The sequence below is a fragment of the Labeo rohita genome, chromosome 17 (assembly GCF_022985175.1).
Source record: "Labeo rohita strain BAU-BD-2019 chromosome 17, IGBB_LRoh.1.0, whole genome shotgun sequence".
Taxonomy (NCBI): domain Eukaryota; kingdom Metazoa; phylum Chordata; class Actinopteri; order Cypriniformes; family Cyprinidae; genus Labeo; species Labeo rohita.
In genome coordinates, this window is record NC_066885.1 from 25,009,626 (window position 1) to 25,037,500 (window position 27,875).

At 36.9% G+C, this 27,875-nt stretch overlaps 3 protein-coding genes across 3 annotated transcripts in view; 2 read left to right on the forward strand and 1 right to left on the reverse strand.

Moving 5' to 3' along the window:
* The window catches only part of slc25a21 (solute carrier family 25 member 21), a 123,464-nt gene extending 121,711 nt beyond the window's left edge, over positions 1 to 1,753 (forward strand). The window contains exons 10-11 of the mRNA XM_051134031.1: positions 385 to 437; positions 705 to 1,753. Of these exons, the coding sequence (XP_050989988.1) occupies positions 385 to 437; positions 705 to 766 (115 nt within the window). The 3' untranslated portion in view covers positions 767 to 1,753. The remainder of the gene's footprint in view (positions 1 to 384; positions 438 to 704) is intronic.
* A 4,806-nt stretch (positions 1,754 to 6,559) lies between these two features.
* Positions 6,560 to 13,810, reverse strand: pax9 (paired box 9). Its single transcript, XM_051134040.1, has 4 exons — positions 13,308 to 13,810; positions 12,197 to 12,829; positions 10,080 to 10,219; positions 6,560 to 6,814 (listed from the first exon to the last, which is right to left on the reverse strand). Exons 1-4 carry the CDS (start codon positions 13,309 to 13,311, stop codon positions 6,560 to 6,562), a joined length of 1,032 nt encoding a protein of 343 aa, XP_050989997.1. The 5' UTR covers positions 13,312 to 13,810.
* An 11,972-nt stretch (positions 13,811 to 25,782) lies between these two features.
* On the forward strand, positions 25,783 to 26,939 carry nkx2.9 (NK2 transcription factor related, locus 9 (Drosophila)). The gene is made up of 2 exons (XM_051134042.1): positions 25,783 to 25,979; positions 26,124 to 26,939. The coding sequence occupies exons 1-2, from the start codon at positions 25,829 to 25,831 to the stop codon at positions 26,645 to 26,647; spliced, it is 675 nt and encodes a 224-aa protein (XP_050989999.1). The 5' UTR covers positions 25,783 to 25,828; the 3' UTR covers positions 26,648 to 26,939.
* The last annotated feature ends 936 nt before the right edge of the window (positions 26,940 to 27,875 follow it).

The window sequence follows — 27,875 nt, forward strand, 5'->3', positions numbered from 1 at the left end:
AAATTAATTAAACAAAAATAAATTGTTAATTCAGATTTGTGAATAAGAGGTGGGATTTATCGCCTGTACCAATCACAGCGTAACATAACCAGTTATATCCAATCATATTGCGATGAAGGCATTGCCTTCTCTCATGTGACTCACCCATTCTTTCTCAATTACCCCCCACCAAACTCACCGCATGTATTAGGGGGTCTGTTAAAACTAAAACTAAATCTGGGGGTCAATATTATTTTTTGTAATATTGCGATTGTTTTATTTTTGTACTACCAGTTCTCATACAATATTTTAAGGAGACACTGCCTCTTTTGCCTCCTTGGAGGAAACGCCCCTGGTACAGGCTACTTTTATGATACTCTGTGTTTTTTGAAATTTTTTCTGCAGATATCTTGCCTTATACAAAGGACTGATTCCCAAGATAATGAGACTTGGACCAGGTAACATAAATAAGTGCATAATTTTTCTATAGGAATAGTTCACCTAAAAATGAAAATTCTGTCATCATTTACTCACTTTATATTTTTCTGTGGTGCATAAAAAGCAAGTGTTTTGATTCTTCTTCAAAATATCTTATTTGAAGAAAATCATACCGGTTTGAAATAAGGATAAGTAAATTATAACAGAATTTTCATTTTTGGCTGAACTATCCCTTTAAGATTTACATTACCCATGCCCTTTAACTGATGTTTATTTTATGCATATAGGAGGCGCAATCATGCTTCTGGTTTATGAATACGTATCTGGTTGGCTCCAGAAGAACTGGTGATCATCCGCTCATCAGCATCACTCTGTACTCCATCCCTCCCCAGGTCGATCAAACACAATGCCATGACTGTTCCTCAACAATCACACTACCAATCACATTCAAAATCACAGCTCCTCAGACAGGTGACATGTAGACTCTTCACCACGGATGCTTAGCACAGTCACTCCCTGGATCATGACATTCCAAGTCTTGTTTATATATAACAGAACACAACTACTGAGACATTGAAGAGCTACCTGTCCACATGCCTGCATATGTAATAGTAACCAAAGCAGCTCTACACACCCTAACTGAAAACGCCAACCAGAAACAGCACCTTATTTTTAACCTAAATTAAGAATTTTTGACTGAGCAAGACTGAACTACAGTAAACCTAAAGAATGCGTCTACCTTCTACTGGATGGCTTCCTTAGGACTTTAAGTTTATTAGATTTAATTAAGAATTCATCATACTGTATGTGACTTTCCATGCCATTCAAAGCTTTTAAGGTCTTACTTTTCAAAAGCCGTGTCATTGATGTTTCAAATTCAAAGCACACTTGATACGCTTAACACTTGAAAACGCGTTAAGCAAAGTCAAACTTGTAAATTTAGACAAAAGCATAAATTAAATTATGGGCATTTAAATTCTGGGATTTCAAAATCATTTTTGATATAAAATAGTTATAAAACAGCTATTACGGTTTTATGCAAAACGTTTTGGAACTCCTTGCGGAATCTGTAAAAATGTGAATAATTTTAACAAAATAAGAGAGATTATACAAAATGCATGTTCTTTTTTATTTAGCACTGTCCTGATGTTTACATATAGTCCACAAGACTAAAAAAAAATAGCTGAAATTAGTAAAATAACCCCCTGCAAAAGTTTGTGAACCCATGGTTCTTAATACTGTGTGTGGTTACCATGATGATCTATGACTGCAGATTCTTGAACTCTTTCCAGCAGTGACTGTATGATTTTGAGACCCATCTTTTCACCCTGAGGACAATTGAGCGACTCAAACACAACTATTAAAAAAAGGTTAAAACACTCACTGATACTTCAGAAGGAAACACGATGCATTAAGAGCCGGGGGGTGAAAATTTTGAAGGTAAATTGTAAACTTAATTTGTCTTCCGGGAAACATGCAAGTATCTTCTGTTGCTTCCGAAGGGCAGTACTAAATAGGAAAAAATGATATTTCAACGAAATAAGAAAATTTGGACATCGTCATCCTGTTCAAAAGTTTTCACCCCCCCGGCTCTTACTGCATCATATTTCCTTCTGGAGCATCAGTGAATGTTTGAACCTTTTTTAATAGTTGTGTTTGGATTCCTCAGTTGTCCTCAGTGTAAAAAGATGAATCTCAAAATCATACAGTCACTGCTGGAAAGGGTTCAAAAATGCAAAAGATGCTGGAAAACTAAAGAATCTGCAGGAACTGGAGGATTTTTTTTTTGAAGAGCAATGCTTAGTTTAACTATTCAGAACAAAAAGGGACTCATGAACAACTATCACGAAACAAAAAAAAAAAAAAAGTTTGTTGATCATCCAGGTAACCACACACAGTATTAAGAACCAAGGGTTCCCAAACTTTTGCAGGGGGCATTTTAATCATTTTAACTATTTTTTTGTCTTGTGGACTATATGTAAACATATTTTACGTAAAATGTCTTACTCATGACAAAAAAATAACATGCATTTTATATGATCTCTCTTATTTTGTTAAAATTATTAACATTTTTACAGATTCTGCAAGCGGTTCTCAAACTTTTGCATGAAAACGTATAAGCCCAAAGTGCTCACAAGCATTCATGTAACAGCTGTATTTTGCTAATAAATGCTCCTGAACTACAATAAGTCTGTGGTTGATGGTGCCTTGAAATAAAACTCTCCAAAATTACACATTTTGACCAGTGAATTTTCATGACTTTTCCAGTTGATTTCTAGATGAAATAAATAATTAGAAATAAACAGCTGATTGCATTTTTTTCTGTAAACATTTTTATTCACTTCCAGAAATATCCATAGCATTTTAAAAGACTTTTTTTCACAATCACAATTTTAAAATTCGCTGGTATTTTAAAGTTCTCCAGAACTGTTGGCCCACTTCTGTTGAAACGTTGCTGTTGCTTAACATTCAAAACATCTGAATTTCAAGGCTTAAGTTCATTTACTGTAATTTCCTGGTTTGTTACTTATAATTCCTTGTTATTAGTAATAACAGATTACGGCGGGAAAGGAACCTCTGTGGTTTTACTCTGTGGCGACAATCACCAGTGATGATGAAGCACCTGATTTGTTTCGATTTTTTTTTTTTGTTTTAACATTTATTTTTTTCCTCCATTCATACTGCAATCCAGTATGTCATCGTAGCATCACGAGCCAAGGTGCTCACTCACACTCATCTCTCCAGGCCTGCAGGCTGATTCATCATAGCTCAGCACAACTTGAAATAACAAAACTGAAAAATGCAAATAAAATCTAAACAATCAGGACAGCCTCTTGATGCTGTCATAATAAAAATATGAAGCGCCGTGGCCTAGTTGGGGAAGACAGTTTCATATTATTCACATAGTCTTCTACCACTGCGTTGCTTAAAGATAACTAGTTGGATGAGTTGAAACAATACGTCATCCTTTGAATTCCACCCTGACCACAATTCCCTCCTTCGCTTTATAAAGGTCATGTTTTTTGTCACTCTGTCGACTCGAAGACAGTGAAGGCAATTGTTACAATTGCAATTGCACCTCAGGCTCTCATCCTCTGCTTCAACTCTTGATTGGTTGTATGCTGTCAAGTCCTTTCAACGGCCTTTTAAAGCTTGTGTGAGTTAAAACACCGAGGGCTAACGACACCAGACACATTTTCAGACTGTGCTCATAGTTTTCCGCTAAATGCTGAAAAGACCTTTTTCCTAGCTATTATATCAGATAATTTGGTCTTTTGTTATATAATCCCCTAACCTTTCGCTCGCTTTCACTCTTCCGTTTGAAGTTTTCCTTCGCTGTTTCTTCATTACGAATGCAGATTGCGAGGTTTCCCTGTGGCGTCCAGATAACAAGCAAAAAGTGGCGCTTACCTTTGAGCGTTTAAGACATACTGGCCTAGTACACGAGGGAAAACAGTCTGCTTATGGTCAGGCGGCCTTTAAAATCACGCTAGCACCTCGGCCCGGTCTGCCCGCAGCCCCTGCGCAGTGTTACCGTGCTCCGTGCTCCTGTCTTCAGCCTGATTGCACACAGTCAGCTAAAGATAACCATGTGACATTTGACTTGACTTTCCATAGGAATTAATTCTAAACAGATGTAGGCGCGTGAGCAAGTGTGTTTTCACTTTCCTCCGTTTCAATGGTGGCTTTAAGATTAAGGTGTTTGTCATGTTTCCTCCTGTCATGACTGTACGTGAGCTGCACCGCCTTGAAAAAATATCCTTTCACTGTGTTATTTCAAAAATCTCCCCGTGATTTTGTTTTAAATTAGATTAATCGCCATGTTTTATGACTTTACTGACTGTAGGTTATTATACATGTCAAACTCCCGACCGAAGCGTCATGGCTTTTCTCAAACAGGCCTGTACGTTCGCCTTTGTTTTGAGAGGTTTTTTACGCCTGTTGGCCGTGTATTAAATGAACGACTGTGATATGTGTGTCCAGTCGACGGATTTGTATTGTCAGCAAAGCCAACGTCCGTATCAATGCCGTCAGAGTAGGAAAATGGCATTCAAAACTGTTGATTTGAATAGAATAGGGTCTGGGGAGCTGGTATAGCTCTCTGTGATATGTGATGCCCTCTATGTGTGGTGGTTTCGTGTCTGCCTTTTTGGTGGTTTATATGTGTTCAAAACAGCACCTCGATCCCGAAAGCAACGGTCCGTGACCACGGGGTTGGGGTGAAAGTGTTTTCCAAGTCAAATCAGCAGCAGTGCCTGCCAGAAGGACTGTTTGCACTGCAACATATGGGGACTGCGTATATCGCAACGTTAGGAACAGAGAGTGTGTGTTTGTGAATTTTCAGCATGGAGAGGTGGTGTGTTTGTGGAGGTTGGGATTTCAGAATATAAATGTCTTTTGTTGTGTTCTTCTCAGTGGAGCTCAGTGCAATGTATTTTTATTCTGTTTTGGGCCAGTGGGTGTTTAAACAATTGGGAGGCTTTGCTTCATTTTGACCTGCGGCCCACAGTGATATAAGCTTTTCTTTTTACTCATAACCTTATCGTTTCACATCAACTCTGACTTTAGACAAAGCTCAGAGGCAAGAGCGCTCAGGAATGTGTGGCTATTCATGTAACACCTGAGTTGAAAAGCTTGCAATGGTGTTTGTGCATTCATGTTGCTGCATGTGTGTGTGTGTGTGTTTTCCTCTGGATACATAGAAGTTTAAATTCTATGTGAATTGCGTAAATTCGAAGTCAATTGAAAACAAATATATTTAGACATTTGTGTCTACCATTCGTCAGGATTTGTATTTATTTTTGGATTAAAAATTAAAATCAAGACATTTTTGTCTAGTATTATATAGGACTTTATACCCTCTATATCTGGTTGTTCTTCATCAATATTCAAGTGAAACATGAACTAATACTGCTAAAATCTGATCTCCATATAAACGACATTTAGCAACTAATTTAATAAAAGTTGCATGATTTCTAAATGAGGATTTTGATGAGCTCTGATCTTTGATTTCATTATTTCATCATAGCAAAGTGTGTTTTAAAAGATGAAAATAATTAAACATGGATATAAATATTGAACTATTACTATTTACAGTTTTTATATAAAAATAATTATTTTAAAAAATTATATTTTACAGTATTTATAATTAGTACAATTAATTTGTAAGTAGTAGGAATAATATAGGTGATTATTTATAGTATCAGTATTATTTATAGTATAGTATATTGAAGGATTACGGAAATAACATAGAACTTTACATCAGAATTAAAATAGGCGACAAATAAAAAATGAAATAAAATGATATTAAACAGAGGGTTTTACACATGTCTCTTTTAATAAGATACATTCAATTTCATTGTGCAATGTCTGGAGGTGTGCAGCTTCACTGATCATTAATGTTGCATGAATGAATGCTCCTGTTGTCAGAATGTGCGTCAACGTCCCACATAATGCCTCTTCTCCCCGATGCCGTGTCAATTGCACTTCATTCAACGTACCTTACAATCTAATAAATAAATGTAATAACTTTTCCCAAGAGCTCTGGCATACAGTATTAGTGAAGTGAAACTGGTATCCAAAAAGACAAAAATGTGATTTTTATCAAAAACATTTAAAAAAAAAAAAAAGAAAACAAAGCAGAACATCTAAACATCAGCGATTTTTAACACCCTGAAAAAACATTTAAATGCAAACTGGTCAAATTGTTTTACATGAGATTTGCTTAGTCAATCATTTTTCTTGGAAACATACAAGAACAACATATTCACAGAGAAGCACCAAAAATTAACTCGGGCTAGTGATGACGCAGTTTGGTGAGGAATGGCCACCACTATCAGACCAAGTGCACTGCACACCATTGCTGAAATCCTCTGCTCGGATCAGATCGGACGGCTTTTGCATATCCTCGCTCTTGCTCTTTTGTCCTGTGCGAGTGAGAGATGCTGATATGGAGCGAGAGAATGCGGGCATACAGAACGGTAGATGGCTCATCCGACAAGTCTTTTATAAATATTGTAAAGCGATAAGATTGTTCCATCTAGAGAGAGCCAGGATAAAAAAGTCCAAGTTGTTGTGTTTTACCCCATCTTTCTCGTTCTCTGTTGTTCTGTTCTTTGACCTCCCCGTGTTCTCAGTACAGTCACAGGGCGGAGGCGGCGACCGAATGGACGGAGTCTCGCGTGGCGGCCGTGCTCTTGAAGGCCAGTGGGCTGGTGATGTCACAGCTGTGGGGAGAGAGAGCACTGCCACTGGGCGGCTGCCATGTGGGGCCGGTCACATAGGCCGACGTGGTGCCGCTGTACCCCATGTAGGGTGACACTTGGGTGGGAGGGTGGTAAGGATGGATGCTGGGAGCTGTGACATAACTGTTCACTGTGGGCAATCCATTCGGCGTCTGAAAACAGAGAGCAGGGAGCGTGAGACTTGGGGCCGCAGACCACACACGGCCATTGAGATGAACATAAAGATATCACGATGACGAGGATAAGATAGTGACGGGTGAATGTTAAAAACTCAAATGGAGAGTCTGCGACTGGAGATAAAGGACGAGATATTAAAAAACGTGACGGAAGCGGAAAAACTATATAGAGGGGAATGCAAGAGGTACGAATGTCTGAAAACCTTTGGCAGAATGTCAATATCAGTTCAGGATGAGAGGAATTCACCAAGGCTTTTCAACATAAAGGAAGAAATTCTGACGCAGGGTGGTCTGTGACTACTGGAAATGTTTTCCACAGATGAAATCCCCTTTGTTGCAGAGTTAGGATTTGCCTGTGATTTACTCATAATGACCCCTAGCTCTAGTAAACCCATGTACATGTATGTGGTATTCATAAAATTTTCATTCATTACTTAAACAGCATAGAAAATACCCCATCTTGCATCTTTCGTTGTATGATTCAAGTCATGCACGAACTAATAAAACAAAAGCGAAAATGAATTTAAGCGACAGGAGATATTTAAAGTCAAGCTTGACATAAAAAAGAAAAACTTGAAAATGTTACACTTCTAATGAAGAATTCACAAGGATTTTTTTTCACAAGTAAAGCTGTATATGTTATAGCCTACCAGCGTAAGTATGTGACATACAGGCCTATAGATGAACATTTTCAGCCGGCTGTTTTATTAGCTTGTTTCACTCAAATGATCTGATGTATTTTTTACACATCGTTGTGATTTACCAAGCTTAAAATCCAGTCGTCGGGCCTAAAGCACTGCGCGAATAAATAAAAAATGTATTAATTCCGAAAGGTTAGATAATTATGTATTTGTGCGTACGTTATATTTTGCACCAGCATTTGTGCGTTTGTTATTCCAGTGGATGTAGAATAGGCCTGATGTATAAGCGTGGTAATATATTTCCAAAAAAATATGTGTGCGAGTTGACTAAAATAAGAAGTGACAGCTTGTTTTAAAATTAGCCTATTTCTTTCAGTCGTTTCAAACGCTGCATTTTAGGTATGTTGCTGTAATGAACAGATCATCAGTTTGATCGTTTTCCCGAAGTCATAGATAATAGACAGTATTTAACATTAAAAATAAAGTAAACCTAATGCAAGTCATCTTTTATCCTGTAAATGATGTTTCTATCTACTGTGTTTGATAATGAACCATGTCATCACGCTGTGTCTGGAGTATTCAAATAATAGACATACTCATATCGCGTTGTGCTTTAAGGTTAAGATAGTTCAATATAATACAGAAACAAAAGTTTCTGAAATAAAACTAATAATGCTCAGTAAATTGAGTATTTTATTATCAGCCTACACCTTAATTCACTGCTCAGTAAATGTAATTAAAATGTAGTCTTAGCTCGGATTAGCTCAGTTATGAGAGACGCATACCATAATCTGTTTTCATTAAAATCGTGTGAATGACGGTTAATTTTTAATGAACCTTCTTGGGTTTTATTCATACTTCTTTGCTTTCAAGCTTATCGGGCTTTCTGACAGATACAAATAACTTCTTTAAGCCACAGTGATTTATCTATTTACTGTCCTCATTTATTGCGTAATCCAGCCTGACTCGTGATATCTGATCATTAATCCAAGATGACAGACTCAAACATTCGGTAGTCAGTGCTATTCATCATCTATCTGAAAGTTACAATCTTCATTTCATAAGCAAACTACACTTTTAATTTTTAGGTTTCAATCAGTACACGCATAATTTACGCCAAAACAATGTTTCAGCATCAGTAACAAAGATTTATTCCATCGTATTCCACGACACATAAATCTCTAAGACCCACAACAAACGATTAGTCAATCTGTTTGTTGCTGCCCAGAAGTGCGCGAATAAATAATGCGAGCGTCTGCACCGGATGGCACGCGCTTTACCCGCGCGCACTCTCCCCTCTCAGTCAAGCGCATGAGCAGCCAGACACTGGTGCAGGAGTTTCTTGACAAATATAAAAACATTTGTCTTTTAGGTGTCGGTACGGCGCTTAAGTGTGCAGAACAACCAACCAAAAGCCAAAGGGGTTTCCATAATAGCATGTTCATAATAACGATAATGATGATGATATCTGTCCGAGTATTGCTATAATGTAAAACAGGTAATGGGGTTTAGCAATCCAAAAGTTTCTGGTGAATATAAGAATGGGCGAATAGAATTGTAATAACGTGTTTATTAAAGAATAATACAATGCATATTTATTGACCAAGAAGCGGTGGCTTCAAGTGTAAATGTGCATTAAAAACAAAGAGAGCCACTTTTAATATTTATTGATTGTTTATTACATTTTACATCTATGTGTTTAAAGCAAATGCATAAAGCCTTAATGAAACATAATAAGTAACTGATAAGACTTCGATAAGCCGTACATTAAATATTTACAGTTTGAAACGGAACTACATAGCCTAATAATTAATCATGAACTGATTGATTAAAAAAAAAGAATGATATTTAACATTGTTGTTATATTTTTCTTCGGCTATTTTTGGGTAAACGGATTACATAGAAATCGTAAATCATTTATCTTGACAAAATAACTTTTTTGAGAATAAAAAAATAAAAATTCGTTAAATCATAAAATAAACATATTTTGACTATACACTAAAATAAACCTTCAAGACAAGTAAACGCATAATTCAAGTAATTCGAGTTTCTTAATCAGGAAAAAACCAGGATAAAAAATATTGGTTGAATGTTTAAAAACTATGCAAAATATTGGATCAAAACGTTTATTACAAATTTATTTGTCATGGTATTTCACTCAGTATTACGCTCTCAAAAAAAAGTACTGATGAATATGAATACATTATGATTCGGGGGTATTGCACGCATAAACTTTGCACTGTACAAAAAGCTTCGTAGTCATGCCTACATATCAACAGCTGTGCGAAAACATACACAAGTAAATATTGTCGTTCATTTTATTAAAACTAAATTTAATTTCTAAGTACTTCTTATTAAGAAAATGAAACCCAGTGACCCATACTCTGCACAAGGCCTCATATGCCCGCCCACGCAAAAGAAACACACTCGCATACATCCTCTATTACACACACACACACACACACACACACATGGAATTGAGAGAAAAAAAAGTTATGGAATTTTGACTATTAATTTGCTGAATCACGTTTTCTTTTTCCCCTGCTCCTTCCAGATTGGGTTTGATTGGTTTTTACTGTTAACATAGGAGGCTTCTTTACCTGTGTGTATTTTGCTTCAGGTTCTAAGTGAGGCTTATCCACACCATTGACTAGTGGAGAATTCGCTGGTGAAAAATTACTCCTGTTAATAGCTCTCCATTCTTCTAGTTTGGCGCTGGGAAAGGACGGACTGTCACTAACTGGGGGGCAAAACAGAGACATGGAAGACTGGAGTCAGACAGGACAAGCGTGGGGAGCAGAACTGCCACAAGAAGAACTTATTCAGTACAGTCTGCTGCACTGCCAACCATCTCAAACTCACCATGCTCACTAAACACATTAAAAAATGGTGTCTCACGCATATATATCGTGTATTACCAGCCTGAGCAGTCTGTACTGTATAAAAGGCTCAAACACGTTTTTCATAAGCACGTTATGATCATACTGACATAATGGTAGCATGATTTTAAATTAAATAAATAAAATACGTGATGTTCTTATTCTTTGCATATATGCGATCTTTCTGTTCAAACGAAGATGCGGAGGAGATATCCAAATTTGAATTTATGTGGTTAATTCATCAGATGAAGCCTGCAGTGTCATGGAGTCCTTCGGAACATTTACCCAGCGTCTTCCTGGGAGGACAAATTAGATTTACTTTAACCGTTTCCCCTTTGTGCCTGATGGATATTATATTATACACGGTTCCTAAAGTTTGAAATTGGAAAAGCAAGCCCACCAGTGTTGTAACCTGAGAGGGCCACAAAGTAAATTTTTCCTCCTGCCTTCACGGAATCTGTGTGTGTCTTTGTATTGTTTCACAACGTATAAACAGGAATACACCATAACGATGCCATATTTTGTTGGAGCGCAGTGCAAATCGATTGTACGAGATCAATTTAGTTGGTCTCTTATTTTAAAAAGGTCGATTAGGGTAAACAAGTCTACAGTTACATAGACCAAATTTAATTAAAATGCATGCTTAGCATGAAGACCAGATGATGTCTGAGCATGAACAGCCATTACTCAGTGTCTATGTGTGTATGAGAAAGAGAGTGAGAGAGAGAGAGAGAGAGAGAGAGAGAGAGTAGCCCCATTGGTTGTAACCGAACTCTAAATGATGACAAACTGTCCAAAAGTTCGCGGCACGCATTCTTCCTGTCAAACCGTCTTCGAAAGTATGTGTTTGTGGATGTTTTTTCGGTGTTTGCTTCACTAATGTTGTGGTGTGAAACGGTTGCACGCTACACCTTGCTGACTATAGCCAACGTTATACTTTATTTAGGTTCTCAAAAGCTTCCCTAAACATCTGCTAATAATTTGGAAATGCATTAATGCTTTATAAAGGCCGCCTATACGCAAAATCCTCCTCTGCGTTTGAAACATTATTGTCAACATTGCCCAAAGAACTACAATTAAATAGGACAGACTGCGGCCTTCACACTTTACTGAACAAACACACCACATAGAACAGACAAACCGATGTTAAAGATTGATTACATTTCCATAAAATCGACGTCTCTTTAATTAATTTAATATCCGCTTATTGCTTAAAAGAAATCGTGGCATTAATTGTAAAATGCGTTCGGTGTGAATTCGAGTGATGCGTTGTCTAAGATAGATACTGAAAAAGCACAAAATGTGTAAACATGAGCAAATTGTTTTGTGAGGAGTTAAAAAAGAGTTGAGAGGTAAATGTTGGCCTAGTCTTGTAACACACTGCTAGTTATGAGCACTACATTTTAGTTTTTTGCTCTGCTGCGCCGAGTCTTCGTTATCCAAAATATGCCACATCCGCTGCCTAATTATTACTAAAAGCCTTAAACCAGCTGTTTCAAAGCAAACTTGGGGCTTCTGCACAAATTCCAGAACGCTGTTTGTATCATCTCACCTCACTGTAAAAAATCGTTTGCCTTTTTTACTTTTTCTTGAGGGCCTTGCGATACATGATAAATAAAATAATGGCGTCAAATACAAAATGATAGACTTTTGAATAACTTAATGTTCTTACGTTTTGGCCCTTCCATCACTACCAAAACGTCTCTTTTAATTTTTTTCTCTTTTGCACACAAACATACACATAGTCTCACACACTTTTGACAGGCCTGAGAACATTGCCCCCACACACACTCACACGGACAAGGACTTTCTTTACCAAAAACTGAGAGGATGCTTACTTTGCTGCTCCGTTATTGATCGAATGCCCAGAATATCTGTAACAGAATGAGAGGAAGGCCATATCCTATGCATTGCCATGTGTCCAGGAAGAGTGGGCATGCCAGGCGGAGTTGGTACTTTAGTCCCAGTGGCTGCGATTGGAGTTGGATAGGAGTACAGGTGGTTGTAAGGTAGGGTGGGTTGAGGCTGAGGATGAGGGGCCTGTTTGCTCGACTCGTACTGGTTCTGTTGAGACAGATTTCCGATCTTGTTGCGAAGAATCCTACTAATCGAACTGACAGAGGGCAGATTGAATTTATCACACACACCGTCCGCAAGCAGTCTGTCTCGAATCTCCCAAGCGAAAATGCCGGGGTCCCGTTGCTTGTAAGTCCTAATGTGCTTGACTACGGTTGGGGTCGTGACCCTGGGTTTACTGCCGCCAATTGCGCCGGGAAGTATCGAGCCGGTTTCGTTGTACCGAGCCAGAATCTTGCTCACACAGCCGTGAGAAACGCGGAGCTGCCTGCTGATGTCGCAAGGCCTGATGCCCAGCTGGGCCAGCTCTACTATCCTGAGCCGGATGGCATTGGGTAGAGGTCTTCCGTTCACAAAAACACCGCCTAGCTGGTTCACCTCCCCAAAGGCTGGCTCTAGTGATGCAGATATATGAAGAAAAAAAGGATTGCATAAAACATCACATTTTTACCAATCGCTGAGCCGCGTCTAAAACAAAAACTTCTGGGTAAATGTTTTAGGAAGATTACTGTTTATATTTGCATTGAATTAAAGATTGCAGTTTAATGTTCGTTTTTTTGTTTCAGTTTATTGCATTGGTCGAAACAAAAAGTCAAAATTTTAAACGGCAAAAACACAAAGTTGCTACATTCTTTAACACCTAGGTCACAATAAACGAAATTGCACATTCAGTAACGTTAGTTTTGGACGCGGTTAAGCTCGTTCGCGGCAAAGTGCCATTCTGTTTCCCGAATTGGCCGACAAAGCATCAGTCGATTTAAAAGTTTGAGTCGAGAAGTGCACCATGCATTGCTAAATTGTCTAACCCATTTTTCCCAAAAGTGTTTATGCATGTCCGTTCCCATGTGGGAAAACATGAAATATGGATCTTACCCATTGCGTTTAGCCTCCCGATGAAAAAAGAAACTTCACTGTGCTGTCCCTTTCTGACCTGTTCCGAGTCCAGTTTAGCTGGTCTTTATTGCACCGAAGCCGATGTGGATAAAAATTAAGCGTCCGAGACGGATGCGATACCGATTAGTTGCAAGAGAGGAAAATTCGCCTTCTGTTTCCTGATGGCAGGGAGCACAGGCTTACATTTCAATCCCAAAAAATGATGGGCTGGCCCCTTTACACATGTCTCCAAAGCGAGGTGCTGCCAGCCAATCAAACCGCGCGTTTCTTCCATGTTCTTTTTCTATTGGCTGAGAACTTTGACATGACAGGCGTTTGCACTGGCGTAAGATTCCCCTCTCGCTTTTGAACTAGTGGACAGGGTTACCCGAGTATTGGTTTTCTGTTTAGACAGATCTAAGAATGGTAAGTGTTTGAAACATTGCACTGTAATTTTGTTTCATAAGCATAAATTCTAATTATTTCGTCGACTAAGACAAGGGAGAAATCTGCGGGGCACTATTTTTTAAACGGGCCCTGTGATTTATCCTTATGTTACTAAAATTGCTCTTAATACGCGTCAGATTTATTAAGTGCTTCGAGTAATAATGATCACAAACGACATCTTTACAAATGCATTTTAATTTTGTCGTATAGTTCCAGAACCAACCATTAGACGTGCTGTTTTCGATCTGAAGAAGAAAAAGACCGGTTAAACCAAGGGACCATGGAATAGTCCCAAAAATTGTTGTACGTTAATATTTTTTAGCTTAATTAAAAATGTAACTTTAAGTGCTAATGCTTTTGATACAAATTTTTTTGTATGAACTTGACCAAATAGTCACTCGTGCGAAAATATGAAAAACTGAAAAATATGACGGCCATAAATGTGTATCTTATATGATTGTATTCTCATTGGATTATGATTCCATGGCCAAGCAATCACAAACCAATGAAGTCTTTGAAAAGTTGACGACGACTTATTTGTTGAAATGGTAAACAAATATATATATATATACTAGTCCAGTGTATGTTTGATGCTGTGGATACCAATAAATGTGAACTATCATTGATAACATTAATAACAAACTGATTTAATGTTAAAAAAGTGTATATTTAATAAATCAATTATTTTAGTTTTAATTATCATGTGTGTTCTAATTGGTCGGTACACATATATGAAACGTTTATCTTTTAAAAACGTGTATTATGTTATGTTTTTATGTTTGTAGGTGTTGGCATGCATACATGTGTTATTAAATATATTTGTTAGTATAGCCGATAATACGTTTTATATTGAGACTTTATGTTGAGGATTTAAAAAAAAAAAACCTTGAAAGGTGTCAGGTGTAGAAAGGTATTGTTGAGTTGCGCTCGGGCCTGTTTGAACACTATAACAGCCACGGCAAAGATAGTGGGATGTTATTTGTATTATTGTTGTTTCCTGTTTACTCAAGAGACTTGAGCCCTTTCATGGCCTCCCCTATCAGCGTTTGGTTTTCTCTTACCGTTTAGAGAATTTCTATCTCAAATCTCAGTGAGGGCTTTACTCGTAGTTCAAATCTCGAAGTTAACTAGAGGTGTATGTGATTCTCAAACGTCGTGTGGATAAAAACGAACAGGCGTTCAATTATGCTTTATGTGCATTTTAGCATTTTCCAAAGAAGTAATTAATTTACGATGCTCATATCGCATGTTCGACGTTATCTGTCACATACTAAGCATTTCCTACACCATAGCAGTATGTTTTCATCTGGGCTGGTTTTTAAGGCCCATCTCTTCTGTGTCGCTACTGACTAAAACGATCCCTATTAGTTGGGATGCCTTAAATCCCCCAAATAACCATGTTTCTAATCGGTCTATGAGGGAGATTCAAAACATTTGCATTATTTAAATTCAGACTTTTACTTTCTGAAGAACTACCTCCAAAGTAAACATCATAGGCTAGGCATGGCTTGTTTGTGGCTTCAGCCGAGTGAGGGGACAAAACAATGTGGAGTAGGGAACTCCCTTGAAAGTGGATTAAACCTGATCGCATGCTGTGTTTAGGTGAAGCGTCTCTGGAGGCACATATATAGAAGGAAAATACGACGACTGTTCTCCAGATTAACTGTTGGGATATCTTAAAGCGTTTTAATGTAGGTTTAGTTTACTCGCTGTGCTTAATGTTTTCTTGCATCTTTTGCTATTATTGCAGAAAGCGAGCATAAATTCAGCGCACTAACTGACCACCGAAAGATAGAAAAAGGGGTGCGTTAATGAGGTGTGAAGACTGATGTGAACGGCAGCCTGCTTCTGCCACACTTTCAGTCTTTGCGTGGGAGAGACCCACATGATATTAAACTCTACATTGGCTTTCCAAGACACCATGAACGTCTTGGAAATAGTCCACGAATGAATTATAAAAACAAAATAAAGCATAAACGCAGTATTCAGCGAAAGCAGCAATTACCGTATATCCAAATATAATGCAGTATGTTAAAAGAATTTGTACTGAAACACGTAGGAATAGAGTCATTTAAAAAAATGTATATCTTCATGGTTTTATGCTTTTGTTTTAGAGTGGGAGATTTAACGGATATTTAAGTAGGATACATGATAAGACCCAAATTAGAAACGCTAATAACCAATTTAAAATAATTTTTTACATTATTAGTTTATTTATAATTTCTGTGTACTATAGGCTATATAAAGCTTTTCCATTTCATGTTAGGAAGTCGATGCGTAATTATGTAAATGCATAATTTCTGACAACGGTTCTTATTTGTAACGTGTTTGTTATCATGTACTAGACATTAATATGGTAAATATGTTCTGTATTGTAGCTATTGCTTGATTATCGCTGGTTGCTGCTTTGAATGGAGCTGATGAAGTTGGGTGGCTTTGATGATAGTACACAGCCTTGCAGTTTACTTTAAGCTTGAGCTGCACAGACTGGTCAGAATAATAATATTTATTTCTATGACGTTCTGTGTCTTTCTTTTGAAGATTTAAAGGGATCGTTCACCCAGAAATGAAAATTGTCATCATTTACTCGCCTTAATGTCGTTTGAAACTTTTTTTTCTTCTGCGGAACACAAAAGAAGATATTTTAAAGAATGCTGGTACCCGTTTTGGTATCAATGACACTGAGACATTCCTCAAAATATCTTCTTTTGTTTTCCATGTAAGAAATAAAGTCACGCAGGATTGGAAGGACATGGGGATGAGTAGCTAGCCTAAATTATGACACAATTTTATATTTGGGTGAACTATGTCTTCAGTATTACAACCGTAAGATGGTTCACAGAACGTCATTTAAGTCGAAAGATTTCAGCACTCTGCGTGACGCATCTCACCAGCACGCATCATTAGTAAATACAATAATCTACGTTTCTGTGTGGTTCGCAGTATTTCTAGGACGTTGACTGTTTTATAGATTAAACTATCTGGAATTTCTTTCATACAAATGATGGGTTATATTTCCCTATGACACACCCCAAATTTATAACGAATCATTTGTGCTAATTTCAGACCACAGCCCGAACTCTTTTTCGTTCGGAAATGTGTAGTTCACAGCTCAAAAAAAATCTTATTTGTCACAAGAGCATTCTATTATCCTGTCCTACTGGTAAAAAAAAATAAATAAATGACAACATCCGCATGTATAAAACTAATATTCTTCTTAAATATTATTATACATGGTAATAAAAAATTGCTTGTGTGGTCAATAGAAAACAGCGCTTTAAATTTAACAACGATCATTTAAATAATAATGATAACAATTAGTAGTAGTAGTAGTATTTAGCAAAAAATGTGAATTTTAGGAGACAGTAAAATAAAAAGAAGCCAAGTTCACATGATACGCTTCATCTTAAAGACTGGTCGCACACATGACACATGGTCCGAGAGGGTGGAAGTCAGAAGTTTATTTTGACTCATTACACACTCTCAGCTGCCATGAGCTCATTACTCTTGAAAGCATCTGACTCTCTGATAGTAATGACTTTGTACATTAAGACTAGTTAATATCGTTTTAAGAAGCACGCTCAAAGAATTTCAGGACCAGAAATTAGGAGAACACTGAATGTGGCAATGATTTCAGTCATCTCCTCATCTCTGTGTTCTTTAGTGCAAAGCCGATACCATCAGTCCATATGTTTCCGACTGTGGGGGGCCGTGATGAGAAGATATTCCTAAAACGTGACGGATGAACGCAAAAGAAAATAGGTGATTCTGCAACGAGCATGCAGAGCAGTATTTACATTAGCTTATAAAATAATCGAAAAGATCCATTGTTTTGGGCTTGCTTGAGGGGCTACGACAGTGTTTTGATACGGTCTTGGACATTCTTCTTCTGGCAAGGGCTTCTCATTCATAAAAACGGAACGGAAAGTGCATGGTTCGAGTCTGTGCCATCCACTCTTTAGGCATTAGACCCATGTAATTGTTGTTATGTGTATCATTAGAAACTAGTAGAGATTCAGTGTTTACCCACTTCTGAACATTCGCAGCGGTCACTAACATATCATTATTTATACACTCGTCTCGGTTGTTTCTGCCCGGAACATTAGTTCGGGTGTGTGATGAAAACAGCTTTCAAAGACAGCCCAGAAATATTATATAGCCTATTATTTCACTGAGGGAAAATTGTCATGGTTTTGCATGGTCATTTGACAAGCACTGTCACAGAGACATTAGCCTACAATTGCTTGGCCTTCTGACAATTGACACTTGTGTAAATAGATAAGCTATTAAAGATTCAAATGTGAAATGCACAAAACCAATCATTGCTGAAACGAGTAATGCGTTGCATTCTCCTAAAAAAACACACACACAGAGTCTAGAATGTTTATAATCAACATATCGCTTACCATAATTAATGATCACATGTATCCAAATTTGATTCTAGGTAGGATATGTTTATTAGTTTAAATCACACATTTTTAACCATTGAGAGAATCGTGCATTCTAATCAGAATGTATTTTGTTACATTGCTTAAACGTGAAATGATGTTTGGGGCGTTTGGGCCAACAGGCGATTTTGTTCGCTTGATTCTAAGTGGCGAGTGAAGTGAACCGTAAAGTATGAATTCCGCTAATAATGTCCAAAATGTCTTAATATTTTATATATAGTCAAGGAAGAGCATACTGTATTACCAAAAAAAAAAAAAAACCTTTTCTTTGCTACGAGCAAAACGTTCACTTATTTCCGGGTGATTTGATTAACTGATGTATAATTGCCGCAAACGAATTATCATTTTAGGAGGAAATCCAGTTTTATACATTATAAAAACATAAAAACATCACTGCATTTGACCTGACATTGTGCTTGTATTTTAAAAATAATTTCTTACGGAAATTTGATATTTGATATTTGATATTTCTTTAGGTTTATGCACTTTATGATTTAGTAATGCTGTAATTATTCCCTGAAATGACAAGCAGTCTGCAGTTAATTATGGCGTATCTTCACAAAAGTTTTATCATTAATAATAATAATAATAATTTATAATTATTACAGCATTATTCTAATTCGTATCATACATAACAAATCTTGTCGTAATAATTATATAGCTAGTAAATTTAGGCTACGTGAATGTTTAATTTTAATTTGGGTGTCAATCAAATGGCATTGCCTAAATCAAATCAATAGGCTTCGGGGTCTACCACGAAAAAAAAAAAAAAAAAAAAAAAAGATGAAAAAAAGGTTATCTGACAGGCCAACCGTAGACTTTCCAGATGCATCACAAGAACGCTGAAGAAGAGCATGGGCCCAGTTTTTCTAAATGGTCACTTTTAAAACAGAATGTCACAAGCATCAGTAACATTGTGGGGTTTTGTTTGTACGAGTTCGTAATTTATTATTTTTTATTAAATAAAACTGGTCGCATTAGTGTGTTGTGGTCGCATAAATTAATGGGAATAATAATAATGGTCGCATAAATTAATGGGAATAATTTAATATATCTTATTTAAATAATAATATAAGTTTAAGATAATAATAATAATAATTATTATTATTATAGTAAACTTATATTATTATTTAAATAAGCTATATTAAACCAATCAATTATCTAAATTGTTAAGAGTAAAAATCTATTTCCTAATTCCAATAAATTTAAATTACGTTTTAAAAGTTAAGAGAGTACGTCGTTGTTGCATTATTTTTAAAATGTCTGGATTACATTACTCAGCAGTTTTTATTTACAGTTTAAAAGGATCAACTGATAACCATAACTTTTATCTGCCAAATGGAAATGACATTATTAAACTGCTTTGCAAGTTAACACCTCTAAAAGGTTGACTGCTCCTGTAACTTAAATCCGGCCGTAATGAGGACTTTCGCAGATTAACGATGAGTGTTTTGGGGCCAGTTCGGGATTTAGAGGGACAAAACCAACAATATTTACGATAGTTTTAAGCATCGATCATATCGACATCTTTTAGTTTCTCCACCTGTGTTTGATTAGCATTAAAGATTACATTCCAACCCATTTCACACTATTTATTTTACATTAAAAAATAGCATTCTCATTCAATTTTTCAAAAACACGTTCAGATACGACAGTCTGTACACAGCCATGGACAGCTGTTTAATTCAGCTGCTGAAAATACCGTAGGCTTATACCACAGTCAACTTTAAAATGTTGTACTTCCTTGATTTATTTATTTTTAATTTCCATCTTCTCTTTGAGTTTGTAGGCTACCACCACTGATAATCAAGAATATATCAGTTATGATTTTGAATTTGGCTTTCAGTGGTATTGTGGTGTAATTTTTAAGATTCTTTATTGACATCTACTATTGAACCTCTTCATTGTCGCATAGGAAAACTTTCCATTGCAGTCTTAGCATTTAATGTGGGTTCCATTTAACATCGCGGGGGTGAGACAATGATGGGGAAGTAGCTCCCTCTGCTGTTCACGTTTTGCTAGTACATGGATGAGAAAAGCAGTTTTGGTCCTGCGCACAGGACGGTACGCTACATATTAATCTTAACTGTATGTTGTTTAACGTTACATACAAAAACAGTTTATCGTGCACAGAGAAACTGATCAACTTCACATATAAAGAGAGCCAGTGAAACTAAAAATGTTGATTTAAGTAGCAGAAAGATTCCAAAACAGACCACTTACAGATTTCAGATCTGTTGTGCTATACTTATTTGGGGGCAGTTATGGGGCACTTTTAGACATTTAGTTAACTAAGTGACCCACTGTACCCGAATTTTCCCTACTGTCATATTCTAAACAGAGTTTACATAAATTGCGGGAAAAATATACAAGCATATATACTTGCAGCATACATGAAAGTACTTGCAAGCAAGCAAATGGCGTAAAAGTAAAAATTTAACTCATGCCTTACCACAGGGTTATACAGAAGAACAACTCTTACTGTACAATACGTCGTATTGTAATGTTTGATCTAGAAGATCACAGAAGATCCCACTTCTGTCAGCAACAGTGTTTCCCAATCCTGGTCCTGGAGCACCCCCAACAGGTGATTCGTATTACAATAACCGTTTCAATACGTGTATTGTCTGGTTGAATTGTATAGTTTTTCAGCGTATGAAACACATTACAGAAAACTAATTGACAGGTATTTATTCTAGCACCATGCAGTCTTATTCTGTCAAACTACTAACATTTTTAGTTCAGTCTTGTAAATTACATTTTTAAACAGCGCACAAATATTCCAGAGCATCGTAACTTAAGGCCCATTATAAAATCGTTGTAGATTTATTAATTCTCTGCATCGATTGGCTTGGTCATCGTTTTGTAAGTTGCACATACAGGACACTCAAAGTTGTTTGACGTGTAACGTTTTTCGGTGTTTAACGATTAAGAAGAAATAAATGGGTTCATAAATTATTATAAAAACTAATTATTTTATAAATTAATTTTATTAATTCCTATTGAAACAATTAGTTTGGGCAAAACGTATATCAGGACTCGCATATTTTTTTCTCTCTCCTCTAAATAACCTGTCACAGCGATGAAATACGACTTGCTTTACTTATCATTTCGTGTCAGCCCCAGACGACACGCCCACGGACCGCCCAGTGTCTGTTAACTGGGTGCATCCGCCTTTTCTTTCCTGTTGATGTGAAGACAGAAGAGTAGAAACAGGATTTATATGCAAAATGAAATGTCTTTGCTCATGCACTCAAGCGCTGTATTTGCGCAAATACCTGAGTGCGCTTAGTGGATCACTCTTATTTAATTAAAAAAAAATCATAATGAATTTAAATAAAGTTGTTGAAGTAGGCGAGGCCTTTGCATATTTTCTTATGTAACTGCAAATGTAGAATGCTATTTTGGGCCAGCTATTAAAGGTGAGGAGAATGCATGCGTGTCAGTTACTTCCGAAAAAAAAATCTGCATAGGATGCATTTGTATCTTAAATCTCAGGATGCGTCCACTGTGCTTCCGCCTTGCGGTGCAGTTAGCCCTAACTGAGCGAGCTAATACAGGTACGAAGATGAAACAATCCCTGAATTCAAGACATTTTACGAGGTCTGTGACATTTACAGATATAGTATTAAGAATTTTTGTTTAAGACTTTCGCGCCATTAAAATATTTTTTACTCTCATTCAGATAACCCCTTTGTTAGAACGGAAGGTACGAACAAAATTGCCTGAGACTGATTGCTTACATGTTAGTATGGCTTTTTTTTTTTTTGTCTAAATTCCTCTTTACATCTAGTATTATTAGATCCGTCTCTGGAAGCTTGCATTTAAACTACAGTATTACGTTTTTACTCCAGGGCCTGCAAATGAAAACTAAAAACTAAAAGCGTCGCGTCACAGATATAGTTTATAGGACTAAGACTAAGCTCGGTTATACCCCACAATGAATTTGAACTCGAGTTCTACAAGAACTAGCCTACTGAAACCTAGCAAGGCCCTTTACAAGGAGAGATGTTCTGAATCTAGAAGATACCATTTGTTTGGACCAAAGACTGTGTAGTTCAAGATAAGCCATCAGTACTTTTAGTCTGTGCATAGTTGTTTCCTATAATTCAGTAATGTAACGTTCAACCGCTCAACAAAACAACATTTTCAAGCCGTTTTCATGTTGGGGGGACAAACTTGGAGAGGACATGTTGGAGAAAGATCTGGTTTTAGGTAAACACAATTTGCATCTAACAGCTCTATAGCGATGCCTTTGGTAACAAATTATCTTCCTGTTGCTGGTTTGGGAAAGAATATGTAACTTAAGTTCTCAAGATCTTATAAGCTTGAGAAAGGTTATCCGAAATACGTTTTTAAAATGTTATGTGATTTGAAAGTTCTCAAGGTACACTCTTAAAAATGCAGGGTAAAAAACAACTCAGCACTGGGTGAAACATGGACAAACCCAGTGATTGGTTTGTTTTGACCCAGCAGTAGAGTAAAATGTTAAACCCAACCTTCTGGGTCATTTTATTTAACTCAACTGTTGCTTAAAATTACTATATGGCTGACTTAAAATTAACCCAAAACAGGTTGTTAATAAAGGTGGTATATATATATATATATATATTAATTTATTGAATTTGGCAACCTATTTTGGGTTAGCGAGAAATAGAGTCATTTTTTATATAATAGTTGAGCTAAATAAAACTACCCAAAAGGTTGGATTTAACATTTTACCCAACTGCTGGGTCAAAACAACCCAATCACTGGGTTTGTCCATATATTTAACCCAGCATTTTTAAAGTGTAGGCCTACTTTTAAATGTGGTAGCCTACTTAATTTTAGACATCCATATCAAATATTAGAGATAGTTTGTGTATGCGCAAAAGTGCTGATACTCCACAATTAACAAATGTATTAAATGATATTTCATTAAATGGCATAAATTTATTTGTGTGTTTAGATTTGGATTTTTTTTACACTGCTCCAAATGTCATTACTTGTAGGTGTGTGTGATCTGTATGAAGACCATTACCTTCAAGATCACAGGTGTCTTTTTGTCTTCTGACGTAATTATGTTCATACATGTTCAAATATGGCTTAAATTGATAGTTCACTCAAAGATGAAAATTCTGTCATCATTAACTCATCCTTGTGTTGTTGCAAAACTGTTGCAAATTCTTTTTATTTTTCTGCCACACAAACATTTTTGGAAGTATTTTGGTTTTGCTTACCATTGACTTTCATTGTATGGGTTAAACACTGTATAATTTCTCCAGATATATTCTTCTGTGTTCTACAGAAGAAAGTAAATCATACAGGAATAACATGAGAGTGAGTAAATGGTAAAAGTTTTTTTTTATTATTATTTTTGGGCAAACTATACTAGTTATATAAATATTAATACAAGTATTAACATGGCAAACTATTTGGTGGCTTCATTTGTTAAACTAATATATTAAATAACAATATTTAAATAATATTTTTGAGTTCAGTAAAACAGGTAGTTTAGTTCAGTAACAACATTGGGTTTTTTGTTTGTTTATTTTTTTGTTTTTTGGACAAAACCTTTACAATAGGTGACTAAAATGCAGAGCACAGTCAGCTTTATTTTCTTAACAGTGAAAATCAGTGAAAATGTTCAGTGTTACAGATGTTGTACTGAGTTACAGAAGTGTTAGTTTTAACATACATCTTAATTATATGATTTTAAATCAGATTTGTTGAGTTGAATTATTGCAGTTGTAGTTAGCCCCAAGCCATATTTAAATCTCATAAAACATTCATTTTTGTTGGTTGCTTTTCGCAGAAGTGTTTATTTCTGTAGATTATTCTCTAATTCCTGTTGTCTGACTCCTTGGGTTTGAGAAGTCAAACAACAAGGGTAAATATTTGACAGTGGAGAGCTCTTGGGTATTCGAGAGTGCACACTTTTCCTCAAGCATACTTCTATCCGTGGGTGTCTAATAGATTAAGGAGATACGAGAGGTCATTAGAAACTAAACTGTGTGCCTACACGGGGCTTTATTTATTCTCTGAGAGCGTGCGCCTAAATTCCAAGAGCTTGGCAAACATTTTAACTCACTTTATACTTTAACGTCGATACGTTACTAACCGGCAAACGCTATTTAGAATCGAACCTAAGCATTATCCCATTAAAATCTCTAATAAAAAAAAAAAAAATAAAAAAAATCTGTAAATTCGAGTCTCGTCCTTAACTTGACCATAGGAAGATTTCTTGTTAAAAAGTTATAAGTAGAGAAATTTTGTATTTTAAGTATATTAAAATTTATTTTAAAAGATTTTGATTGATCGGGAGACATCTTGAGGGTTTATGAAAACGAAAAGTCTTTTAATTCCGTTTGAAAACGCATAACTAATAATTCAGTATAGACGTAAGCAGCTAGACGTGTAGCAGTAGATAGTTGCCCAGATCCCGTTCGGCTCTATTCAAAACCATGACAACAAGAAACAAGCACGGATTTATTCGAGAAAGTTAAAGGACATTGTGCGGGGGCGTCAATCAAGCATTATTTCAGGACTGAACAAATGCAAAATCTTGACTGGAACAAATGCTTCCAACGGGTCTCGGACGCGGGGCTACATTTCCCTCTTTTGTTCCCGGTCGCTGGTTGGCATGTATTTGTGTTCCTTTTTTCGCCCGACCACCCAGGACGACTAGACGAGAACGGATACCCACTCTGTTTGGGAGGGTCTATGCAGTCATCCAGAGCGCGCTCTAAGGCTAGGCAGTCTCAGGAATCATCCGAACCCAATGATATGCCTAGTGCACTTACTGGTGAGATGCAGGAGCAAGCAATAGTCCATAACGAAATATTACTGTCTGCTTGATGTCTGGATCTTTTCCCAAACTGAAGTTCTTTGTTCTGTAGTTATTTCAGATTTCTCGCTCGTTAGGATGAAATGGCCAAAACTGATGTATAAAAGCATTAATATCAATGTTGCTGTTAGGACACAGCCTTTCAATTTCAAAAAGCAATTGAAAATATACACAGGGCAAGCTACTTTTCCATTAGCCACGAATAAATCAATTTCATTAATTGCCATGAAATAACTATCACCCCGCTGCACTCAGAGAGTGCACATTTAACCCATGTTTGTGCAATAACACCTGCAATAAACGACAATACCCCAATAAACGAATTAGGAAAACCAACTCTGGGACGCTAATGGATCACTTTGTATGCAAATATCCGATATGTTATTTGAGCGGGGGAAAAAGGGAGGGCTCTTGTTGTCACTTGCCACCCAAGACGTGATTCAGCCTCAACAATTACCATTATCTGTTTCCCACTTTTCACGAATTCGGACGAATCAGTAATGATGAAGAGTGTTACCCTCCATCATTGTAAAAGTAACGGGCTATTCTTTGCCGAGTTCACACCTACCATTACAGGGATTTAAGTACACGAGTCATTGAGGTACTTAGAACCCATAAGGAGGAGAGGCCTCAAAGCAGCCACCAAGTACTGTTTATATAAACACCGCGACATCAGTGTACACATTGTCACTTGGATGCGCCTCTTGGGAACGCACACATCACTTCAGCACTGCGCGACCGAGGATAGCTCTTCAAGACCGATAACCAGTCCTGGAACTAACAGCAATCCAGCGCTACAGATGGCTATTTCTAACAAGTTCAGTTTCACCGTGAGAAGTATTTTGGATTTGCCAGAAAATGACACCGAGGGCATCGCGCACCATTCTCCAGTGGACTCCTTCTCCGTCTCACCTTACTCATCCTGGACTGAAAACGACAGAGGACAATTATGTAAGTTCTTGAAACATTTTCCAGTCAATTTAAAAAATATGTTTTACATGTTGGTAAAGCCCATACATAGTATTTCTTTCCTTCTTTTTTTTTTATCAGAGAATAGAAATATAAAAGCTAATCATCTTTGTTTTCTCTCTTTAGCGTCAGATGATAGCAACCTTGAAGCTTCACCAGACTCCACCGGTCCAGAGGTGCTTTCAGTGGATACCGAGCATGAAAAGCGGAAGAAGCGTCGCGTGTTATTCTCCAAGGCTCAGACGTACGAACTGGAGAGGCGCTTTCGTCAGCAGCGGTACCTGTCCGCTCCAGAACGGGAGCAGCTCGCACACCTGCTACGCCTCACGCCCACGCAAGTGAAGATCTGGTTCCAAAACCACCGATACAAAATGAAGAGAGCGCGGATAGAGTGCGCTCAGGACCTCAATCAGCCTCCGGTTCTGCGCAGAGTCGTGGTGCCCATTTTGGTCAGAGATGGCAAACCGTATCAGAACTGCACTATTGATGCAGAAAAAGCAAGCTGCATCGTTCCGCCAACAGTACCATCTTCTCCCTTCAGCGTTCAAGGTTTCCAGTCTTTACAGCAACAGTCGCCCTTTGCGCTTTTCCCCACATACCAGCACTTTACCAACACAGCGGCCTCCCGTCACCACTTCTGTGTTTGGTGAGACTCACTTAGGACCACATGAACAATTGCGGGACTTAACCCACAGGACAGCGCATGGATTCTTCTTGATTCAAGTTTTTTTTATTACAAAAAGTGTTAGGTCTATTAAAGTAGAAACTCTCAGATAAAAAATAAATGCTGTTTGCACATATTATATGATTTATTTAGTTTTGACCAGTTGCATTTTGTGAGAGTTTGTGAATTAATTGATGTTGTAGATGTATTGTTGAACTGCTTGTATTTGTTCTAAGCCAAAAGTTTATATATCAGTAAGAAAAATGTTTTATATTGTGAATAAGGTAGTGTCATAATTTGATGAAATTGCATCATCTTAAAGTGTTACACGTTTTCGTTCTTTATTCTGTGTATTATAAAAAATGAGAATAAAAAAAACATTTTTTAGCAGTTGTTTGAATTGTTTATATTGCTGGTTTATACACATTGTTCTAAATATTCAGTAATATTAAAATCACTCCTTTGGATTTTAAAATATGCAATTTCTTATCTAAGAAGTTTTTTATGCTGCAAATGTTTAATTTGTTCACCTTTTTTGTTAATCTCTGCAATTGTTACATACTGTTTGTACAAAAGATCTCAGACAGAACTAAAAAGAGTATGAGAATTAGCGCACAGCAAGAGATGTGTGGCTTTTGTAATGTTAAGACGTCCACTTTCACCCAACAGAGAAGACCAAATAACCAGCTGAAAGAAAGAACCCTTATTTAAGACAGTAGGTAAACACTGAACAAGAAATGTAGGATGCACAATGGTTATTGATTCTTGCGTGATTCTGAATTTTAACATTCTGACTTGGATACGCAACGTTATTACAAGCGCTTTTTTGTTAGTTTTTAGCGTATTTTGGGTGTAGGTTAAAGCTTAAGTGACTAAATAAGAAAACAAGTTGTTAGATGCTTTTAAAATTATTACCCCAAAACACACAAAAATGAATTAAGCAGCGGTTTGTGGCAAATTCCACTATGACTCTGAAAGTTCAGGCAATTCATTGTCCGTTCCATATTTTAAAAGTGGTTGATCATTGTCGTAACATTAATGAAAAAGGCGTGTTTTCTCTTGCTTTCTCAATACCGAGCTTGTCCCAATTAATTCATCGACCCAGTCAGTATCATCTTTGTCACCTGGCCTTTTGTCCCCTCTCTCAGGCCACCTTGTACTACATATGGAGGGGACTGACCGCAGCGCTCTCTTCTCTACATCTTCCCTAAAAC